This window comes from Megalops cyprinoides, chromosome 25 (assembly GCF_013368585.1).
Source record: "Megalops cyprinoides isolate fMegCyp1 chromosome 25, fMegCyp1.pri, whole genome shotgun sequence".
Classification (NCBI taxonomy): Eukaryota; Metazoa; Chordata; class Actinopteri; order Elopiformes; family Megalopidae; genus Megalops; species Megalops cyprinoides.
Window position 1 is genome coordinate 17,646,705 of NC_050607.1, and position 10,112 is coordinate 17,656,816.

The 10,112-nt window shown below is 44.0% G+C and overlaps 1 protein-coding gene across 1 annotated transcript; it reads left to right on the forward strand.

Moving 5' to 3' along the window:
• Positions 1-6,636: 6,636 nt before the first annotated feature.
• Positions 6,637-9,306, forward strand: LOC118771734 (kelch repeat and BTB domain-containing protein 11). The gene is made up of 3 exons (XM_036519740.1): positions 6,637-7,302; positions 7,681-7,981; positions 8,966-9,306. The coding sequence occupies exons 1-3, from the start codon at positions 6,637-6,639 to the stop codon at positions 9,304-9,306; spliced, it is 1,308 nt and encodes a 435-aa protein (XP_036375633.1).
• Positions 9,307-10,112: the final 806 nt, after the last annotated feature.

Genomic DNA, 10,112 nt, shown 5'->3' on the forward strand with positions numbered 1-10,112 from the left:
AGCAACATGAGAGATATAAGAGATTTTGAAACAGTCACACAGTTGGTGCCCAAATTGCAGGTGCATCAGTCACAGAAATGGCAAATGCTGTGACTGAGAAAAATTGAAAAACTGTTGAAAACATTCTGTTCTCTCTGTACTGTTTCCTTATCATATTGTGGACCTCAGTGACGGGGATGTCACTTTTGTAATTTAATTTTTCGACGACTATGAACCTGATCATTTACTGATTAAAATGTGTGGCCACTAGCAGTTTACTTCAGGGTCTTTAGTTGTGAGGACTGGCATCTGGCAAACACAGCTTTAAATTCAACATGAGTCACAAGTTTTGGAGTGGTGTTGAGGAGCTGGTGATTGTATAGTAATGAGAAGTTCCTTCTACTTACCGAATACCAGAACACCTAGGGATAGAAACAGAATATTGGTTGTTTTTACCCAAACATGTAGATACCACCTTAATCCCAAATGTTAGTTTTTCTGCACGTAATTGGTTTATGACTGTATATTTTAAATTATGTGTTGAGGTCACTGGTAGAAGCCAACCCACAAATGATCAGCTGTATTTCACTGCACAGCATCCATGTAATGTGGAAGACACTGGCTGCGATTTGATGGACACCACTCCTGTGACACACAGAAAGAGCTTTTTAACTCCCCAGCATCACAGACAGATCATTCCCACATACTATACTGAGTGATACTCAGCGACTGGGAGTATTCCAGCATGTTAATAATACAGCTGCCAGAGCTCATAACCTTACAGTCAGGACAGCCTGCTCCAGAGGCCCAAGGACAAGGTCATTTGTGCCAGTGTGTTCCATCTGACATTGCCCCCAGTCACAATACTTGCAGCTCTCTCAAGAGACACATCCAATAAATGCTCAGGCTGGACAATCAATCACAGAGGCAGAGAATCTTCGGATTTCTAACTGATTTGCTTTAAGCAAACAGGAATATCCTGTGTCCCCCAGATGCAGAGTGCCAGCAGTATAACTCACCCACAGGCAAACTGAATGCAGATATTTTGATTTACCTCTGTTCTGGGCACCAGACCCTAAAACCTACATTTCCCTCATATCATCACTTCATTTCTGATTTATTTAATGCAAGAAGATATGTGAGTATTGGATTTATTTTAGCATATAAATCTCTGAAGTCACATCATGAAAGTGACTCTCTTACGCCCTCTTCAGGACACTGTTTGCGCTGACACCCTCCTCAGTGACATTCTGCCGTAATGAGGATCAGTAGTGTAAGGGTTATGAACGCTGGCACAGGAAGGTAGCTTTCACACCTCAGTCTAATTTTAGCCATTTGATCAAGAGCAGATGGGGTGTCAAAGAGTATAACTGGATACCAAAGGGGGTCATGTGGTTCAGCTGCTATGATGCCTATTTTAAGAATCTTTGCATTTACAGTGTACACTAGGGCAAATCAGTCTTAAATTCATTGACACAATGTGGTTTGATTTTGCAAGAAAAAAATAAGTCAGTCAAGCTTTTGGGTGTTAAGATAGCACTTTGTTGTTCCACATATACATAAGTTTTACATTTTATGTTATATGTATATATCTAAATATATAGTTATATTTTATTGTGTTTTTATTTTCAATTGTTTTTTAAGACAATGCTGTGAGAGAAGTGCTGGTTTTGTCTTGTAGACAACATTAGCATCTCAGATGAGTGGAACCCCTCTTCAACAGACTAAACTCACACTTAATGAATTCAATACAGCAGCTATGATTACTAATTATAACAAGCAATTTTATAAATGCTGAATAATATGCATAATATACACAACAGATCAACAGAATGAATGCTGTCTTTCAGGGCTTGTGTCTTTGATAATGACTTCTGCAAGAGGGCATACAATTACACATATATCCAGTGGCTCTGTCTTTGGCCAAACACGCACAACCAGGGAAAGCGACTGCAATTAAATTTATCTATCCTCATGTTCTTTGGAATAAACCCTGTGGACGATGAGGTTCTTTTTCAAATCTTGCCATCTAGTGGACAACATTGGTAATTTCAAGATTTCAAGTTATTCCAGAAAGCACCTTGGGCTCATCTGTATTTTACCTCACAACTATCATTGATTTTTCTGGGAAAGGACTATTAAGGCTCCAGAGAAAGTGTTAAGTTGACTGCACTATGCACACTGCAAGCCAAATTCTGATTCATGAATACAGCATGTTATTTTTTTCACAAAATCACCCTGGATTCTTTTACATCCATATGAATATGACAATTGATTCTTAAATTATCTATATTATCTACATATATTGATATTTACACACCAAATATCAGCAAATGTTCTATTAAAGATATGCATTCATTATTTTATTTATTTTGAAACTTTATTCATATTTTATTTATACAATTTATTCATTTTGCAACTAAACAGTGGATAACCTTAAGAGATGAACACACCAAGTTTGGGGATTTCATTCAACGAAAATATCTATACCTTAGTTTGGATATATGGTAGCTATATTTACAGTTTTCCACAAACATCACAATATTATCAAGGCACACACTAATGCTTGTTAAATAAACAAGTGAGATATCACGTTAACTAGAGTTAGCTTTCACTAAAACCACAGTAGATTGTGGTGGATGAGGGGGCCCTTGAGGTCTTGGCAGACCCTGGCTGTTCAGTGTTTAAATGGTTATAGAGGATGGTCACAGATGCTGCACAAGGCTCTGGTTTGGCAGGACTGGCTTTGTTTGTTGACATGCCCAGCAACCCTGGCACGATTCACAGCACCCCGTCCTGCCTCACAGCCACCTTCATAAACCATCTGACCTGCGCCTGTGTCCCGTCTGCTTTCCAGAACTTCCTACCCCCAAGCGAAACGAAGCCATCTTGATTAGCACTTCCACAGAAATGGACAGTTAACTAAGGCCTCTAGAAAGAGAACACAGCATAAAATGTCTAATTCATTAATACAAACAAGTGCTGTAAACTCTTAAGAAGCTACATGTACAACCAGCAATAACAAAACAGAAGTCTAAAACTGTGCTGTTTGTCATGGATGAATCGCTACAATTTTACTTATAAATACTGTTTATCTGAGGATTTTGTTGTGGTCAAATGCAGCGGTATAATGGGTGTCAGGGCTCCGCCCCCTTAAGCAGCAGTGTTTTTGTTTTTCCCTGTCCATGTGCTCTTGTTTTCCTTGTGTTCCAGCCCCGCCCCGCTCCCAGCCTGGTCCCCGCCCACCTGATTTCCTCATTGCATTCACCTGCCTGCCTGCTCACCTGCATCCCATCTCCTCGTCACCCCAGCCCTATATCTTCCCTGCGTGTCTCTGTCTTGTTGCTAGTTTGTTTCAGTGTTTATTACCTGTCTTGTCCCCACCGTAGTTCCTGCTTCTTTGCTGCATTGCTGATCCTGCCTGTTTCCTGACTATGATTTCTGCCTGCCGCTTGGACTCGATCGCTTACTACTCACCTGCCTGGTTCCTGACCCTGTCTGCCCTGACTCCTGATCCTGGATTTGCCCCCGGTCTGCTTCTCCGTGTTTCGAACCCTGCCTGTCTCTGGTCTTACGAATTGCCTGCCGATTTCAATAAACGCCTGGAACCGGAATATCCTGTGGTCCGCGTGTGTGTCCCAGTCACCGGCGTAACAATGGGAATGAGTTATGTAGCTTTTACCCTCCTAATAAGTCATGGCGGATATCAGAAGACACTAAATAGCTGTGACACTTACTACTGTATTTTTATGTCCTTGCTCTGAAGAAATGACAAGTTTAACTGGTATGCAGATTTACAGTACCTTTAGCAAGTAACTGGAAGCCTAGGGTACCTCATCACTGCCACATGCCCACAGTAGGCCTACACTACTAGGACATCTTTAATCTTCATTAGAGATCAGTGGTTCAGAGCACATGTTGCTAGAGCCATATATTGTGAATGGGTAAATGCCTTTGCACAATTTTGCGAGGAGTGGTTTTATTGTTTCTAGAAATATCTGTTCATATAGGGGGTCCAAGATTTCAAGGCTAGATTCCCTATAATGTATGCAGTTAAGAAACAGTTATGAAAACATGTCTCCCACTCACGCCATTTATTTACTGTTGACAGAAGCTCACAACTTGCTCCGTGCAGGATAAATTGAGCCAGCGTTTTAGCAGTCAGGAATGTAGTGCCCAATTTACAGCATTCAGCTGTAAATCTGACGGATCCCAATGTGCTAAATTTACAAATCATGTATATTGTTTCAGTTTTTGCTGGTTGTATCTTCATGTATCTGGAGCCATCCATCTGAAATTGACTCATTCATTCACAACTCCTTCAAGAGCCATTCTGTACTGAATATCTCATAAGGACAGACTGTTGTGGATATCCTGTGAAACATCCATTAGCACATTTATCCTGTGCTACTTACATTTTTAAATACAATCACAAACCAAAACTCAAATAACAATCAGCATGAACAAGCAAACTGAACTTTCTGATACTTAATGTTTGTACCAATATACCTCAAATTGATACGACACAAAAATTGCGGTTAAATGAATGTGAAGTGACCTATTGCTACAATCAAGGTGCGTCATTTTGTATAGTACATTTGTTCTGGAACATAACAGAGTGACAGAAAATGTACTTATTTTCTTTATCAATAAATGAAGTCAACAAGAAGAAAACAAAAAATAATACAGCATCTGTGAAACTGAAACTAAATGCTGTAACACAGGCTGGGCATAGGAAGTCATGCTCATATTACCATTAATGTCAGCCTCGCTGGTTGTATTTAAATATACATTACTCTGATTTCTACTGTGATAAAAGGCTTGGTTTAGAAGTTTAAGGGGAGCAAGTGAAGACTTCTTGATGTATCACACAGCAGAACTCTCAATGTCTAAAAACCCCCGGTGTAGACTACAGCTGTGTTTGACAGCAATATACTGCTTTTCTCATGGAAAACGCCTCGTCTTCTGTGTTTACAAAGTGTAAGTAGTCTATGTAACATTTATAGCATGTACAATCATATGCTGAACATGCACACGGCCTCTGCATAAGATTGAGAGATGCACTGTTAGCTATTGCAGGAATGTGTTTGGGTGCACTGTCATACTAGAAGGGTGGAGGTACAGTAAATTCAGTCTGGCATTGTGGGTTGCTATCGGGCAACTCGTCCAGCTCCTCCCTGCAACAAGCTTGCTCCTACAATGGAGTGGAGCATGTGATGACCAGACACTGACACACACACACACACACACACACGTGCAGACACACACACACTCAGACACTCACGTGCACACACACACACACACACAGACACTCACATGCACATGCACGAAGCTGTTTCCATTGACAAGAAAATAATTGAGCTCTAAATACACTCCCCCTAACAGGGAATGAAGTCCTCCATTGGAACAGGGTGTCATATTTCAGCACTGTGAGGCACTGCAGTTCTACCAATGCATGTGACTTAAAATAGACGGTCTGACCAAAACATACGCCTGCAAAAAGCTTGCTACAATCCCAGCAATTTATGCCTTTGGAAGTGGCATGAAGGCTACCATCTGATCGGGTCTTCCGTCAGAGACATTCTGAAAGCCGGATTTACCCTTCGTTTTTTTGCTTATTGTTTTCAATCGTCTGACCGAAGAGGAACAGTGTATTACTGCAGTAGGACTTTCACTTGCCTCACACCGTCTTGATTAGATGTGTCTGTGTGTTCAAGACCTTTTAAGTGCTTTCAGTTTTTGTCGTCTGCTTCAGGAAAAAAAGGTTCTCAAAAATGTGGTCAAGAAAATTCTCTGGCTCAGAACGTCTGTTTACACTGTAAACTGCATGCCATTGTAACTACGGGGACAGGCATTACAAAGTACCACAAGCTTCTTAACATTTAAAGTGAATCCAACAACAACCTGTCTCATTTACAAAAAACTAAAACAAAGATTTTACTCCTGCAAATCCACACTGTGAATCAGCTGTTGAAGCGAACAAAAAGGGAATGATTCACAGCTACCACTGAATAATCTATGACAACAATTAAGGTCTAAGAAATCATTCAGTAAGTATAGTGGAAGGACCAGCTTCCCAGATTAATGCATAACTGAGAATAAACATTAATTACAATGAAGATTCTGAGACAGTTTATGTCACTGCTACTGCTGTATGTCGCCACATTGCTAAAATATTTCTCAGAACGGGTGCAGTGGGGTTATGCTGCATTCAGGAGCTGGAGATTTGCTCCTGGAGGTCAGGGGAGTGATCACGGAGACAACGGGGCATCCGAGTCTTGGCAAGCAGACATCGCATCAAGAACCTACTGCTTTGGAGGTCAACCCACTGTGACAGTGCAGACCAGCACACATGCTTTCCGAGTAAGGATGCCCTACACTGTTCTTCACTGACATGCTTTGGTTCATCTGGGGAAAAACCTTAACTCTCATTGTTGATTGGTCATAAGCTGTACTATATTATAGCTGTACTTCAGTCACTCAGATTGTACTGGATGCTTCATGCAATGGAATTAATTTTCATTCCTGTTGAATTATGACAGTCTTAGTTTTGACTGATCTGGTGCAGAGTCTGTCTTTTCTTTTTGTGGCTTTAAGGTTGACCTGGACAAGCTGTCTGAGTGCAGCGAGTACTTCAGAGCTCTGTCGCAGTCCAAAATGAGGGAGACCACGGAGAGCCTCATCCACCTGGAGCACGTCCCCTCAGGCGTCTTCCGCAACCTGCTGGAGTTCACCTTCCTGGGGCGCTTCGGCGTGCCCGAGGGCGAGCTGGGCACGCACATCGAGGTGGGCGGCTACCTCCTGGCGCGGGCCTTCGTCTCCGAGTGCCTGGCCGCGCTAGCCGGAACGCTGAGCCCGGAGAACTGCGAGGCCTACCTGGCCCTCGCCCGGGAGATCTGCTGCACAGAGATGCAGGAGACGGTGTACCGCTACCTGAGCGGGCACCTGTTCGAGCTGCCCCACCTGAGCCGGGGCCTGGACGCCGGGGAGAGGGAGGAGCTCCTCCGCCTCCGGTCGGCCGGCTCCTCTCGGCTGTGCGTCCTGAGGAAGGAGAACCTGACCTCCTGGGGCCACCCGGAGACGGAGCCCGCCCGCCACCTCTACAGCCTGGTGGGGTCGGAGGATGACGGGGAGTGGTGCAGGGTGACCGAGATGCCCTTCGCGGCCGACAAGTGGTGCTTCACCACCGCCGTTCTGTACAACTACCTCTATCTCATCGGGGGCTACAGGCACAGGGCGCGGAGGGGGTACGAATTCAAGATGGCCTCCTTCCGATTCAACCCCTACACCCACACCTGGGTGTCCACAGCTCCTCTCATTAAGGTACGAGGGCATCTGCCTTAGGCTGTGACCGTGCTGCTTGAAAGCATTGATCACTGGGAGAGGTCGGAGGTTTTAAAGCTCCACTCTGTATACTTGTAGTACTTGCTGTTTATTTTACACTTAGTATTGCGAAGTATTTTGGGTTTTGTGTTCTAGTGATTGATGTATGGTAGTATACTTGGCATCCCTTGTCTAGTCAGGTTGCACAAGTTAACTTGTGGTAGGGCTTGAATGGTGTTATGCTCACACTCACTTGTCTGGGAGTGTAGTTAGCCTGGTCTGATACTGTTGCTCATTCATCTTGAATGGATACACTTATGTTCTGTTGTGCTGGATAAGAACGTCTGCTAAATGCTAATGTAATGTGTGGTTCTGCAGCATCGTCGGCACTTCAGCGTGGCCGTCTGCGAGGGCTCCATCTTCGCCGTGGGCGGCTGGTACCTGGACTCCCTGGTGGCCCCGGACTCCAGCACGGCCCTCTACACGGCCGTGGAGCGCTACGACCCCTGGGCCGACACCTGGGCCTTCGTCTCTTCCCTGCCCCTCACCGACTTCCTCTTCACCATGTCCCTCTCGCACGACATCCCGCTCACCGCCACCCTCGGCCACTGCATCTACGTCATCGGCACCATCCAGAGGACCGGGGAGAAGCTTGTGCTGCAGTATGATGTCAGACAAGGTAAACTAAGGCGCAGCAGTGTAGCATAGTGGTAAGGCTCAGGGCTCGTAACCAAAAGGTTGCTGGTTCGATTCCCTACTAGGGCACTGCTGTTGTACCCCTGGGCAAGACACTTAACCCAGAATTGCCTCAGTAAATACGCAGCTGTATAAATGGGTAACGTAAAAAATTGCAAACTATGTAAGTCTCTCTCGATAAGAATGTCTGCTAAATGCCAATAATGTCATGCAGTAATGTAATTTAAACTGGAATGATGGAATTTCAGCTGTGTTTCACATTCCTGTCACTAGAGGTGGACCTGTTCTCAGGGCCCTCTCATTTCTTACTGTTCTTTCTATGGCTTACAAACACCTAAACAGTGCCAAAGGGGCTGTAGATAAGATCAGGAGCGTCTCCAAAAGCAGCTGTGCAGGTCACAATGGTCCAAATGCTTCAGCTACCCTGTTTACTCAAATCTGACTCTGCAATGTCACAATGGTCCAAACACTTCAGACAGCCTGTTTACACAAATCTGACCAGATAATTCACAAGTTGCCACAGGATTTTTGCTCTCCTTTCAGAGGGATCTTTCGACATTTCATATTGAGTAATCCATTAACTTTAGGTTACACAAGGTTAAAAGAAAGGTGGAAACTCTTTAGAAGGAGATGGTGTTGCAATTACCTTAAAACCTCTGTTAGTAGCCTGGGCTTTTATTTGCTTAGACCCCCAATTAGCCCCAGTGTCTCATGGTAAAAATGGGGAGAATCGTGAATAGAAAAGAGAGAGCATGATGGGTACAATTCTGGCACTTTTATTGAAAAGAAAATATGATGTTTTGGATGTTAGAGTACTCTTAACATTTTCTCTCCAACGCAAGTGCTGCTGTGGCTACTATTATAGACTGGAGTTTATTCACAAAAATTTGATTTTATCCTTGACCAGTAAAAGGGAATTTTTACACTATGTAGTGCCTCTATACACAATGTTTTTATTTTTTTACAGATTCCTGGTCAGAGCTGCTCCCTACCCTGACCAGAGCCAATGCTGAAATCCCCAGCCTGTACTTCTTGGGAGCGATGGACCGGCTGTACGTGATTGGTGGGACCAACTTTGAGAATGTGGTGACGTCGTTCTGCGTGGAATCTCAGCGGTGGGGCACGCTGCGTGCCATGGAGAAGATGGCGCTCGCGGGCCAGGGAACGGTTCTCAACAGCGAGGTCTACATGCCAGCCATAGAGCACAACTCTATTGCCAGAATCAACCTCCAATCACTCTCTGTCCACCACCTCCCTCCTCTCCCAATCTCCACCAGCTATGAGGCCCTCTTCCATCTATACTTCTAGCGCAACTCAAGGGATGAATAAAAAAAACACTCCTTGCAATCCTTGTAATTGCTCTGTCATTCAATAGTGGGGTTAAGGTTTACTCTCTATGACATATCGGTTACATAACACTGTGATAATTCTGTGTTGGTCAATGAGGACTGAATTGATTTGTACCCTACTAAGATAGTACATGTTAACCACTGCAACAGTAATCAAACCAAGCTAGCCAATCACGTAGCAGAGAGAATGCTGCTAGCCAAGCATCTGGGAAATCAGAAAGAAACAATAAAGAAAGAAAGACACTATAATGAAAAGCAACGATGTGTTTCTATAATGCAGTGAAAATCACCCATTGGTCTGTAAGACACACTTGACTGTATGGAATGCATGGGCTTTCCATAAAGCAGTCCTGACCCCTTCAACCTTCAACTCTTCACTGGTTAAGTTCTGAGTTGACAGGTGAGGCGAAGCTTGTTATATTCTTCTGTAAACAATGTCCCATTTGAGCTGCCTGTGAGCTGCCCCTGATATGGCAAAGCTGGACTGACCTCATGGAAAAACACTCAAGAGATGACAAAAAGGCATGCCAGAGCAGCAGCACAGCAATGTGTTCTATACTACTAAACAAAAATATTTACCAGCCTTTGCTTCACTGCTATGTCTGAGTTTGTCTGACTTCCTGCACTCTTAACATGCCTCTGGTAGAAAACTGTAGCATGGCCTGGTTATTTGCGGCCACGTTGTCAGAGGATCTTTATTGAGCGTTTGGGACAGCGTCTGATGCAGGCTGGGAGTAGACAAATGCCTGCGCGTGAGGTACAGTC

Bases quoted from the DNA above. Each gene is read 5' to 3' on its own strand.
- LOC118771734 (XM_036519740.1), top strand. From the start codon at position 6,637: ATGAGGGAGACCACGGAGAGCCTCATCCACCTGGAGCACGTCCCCTCA. The intron at 7,303-7,680 runs GTACGAGGGCAT...GTGGTTCTGCAG, and splicing joins CCACAGCTCCTCTCATTAAG to CATCGTCGGCACTTCAGCGT. The intron at 7,982-8,965 runs GTAAACTAAGGC...ATTTTTTTACAG, and splicing joins GCAGTATGATGTCAGACAAG to ATTCCTGGTCAGAGCTGCTC.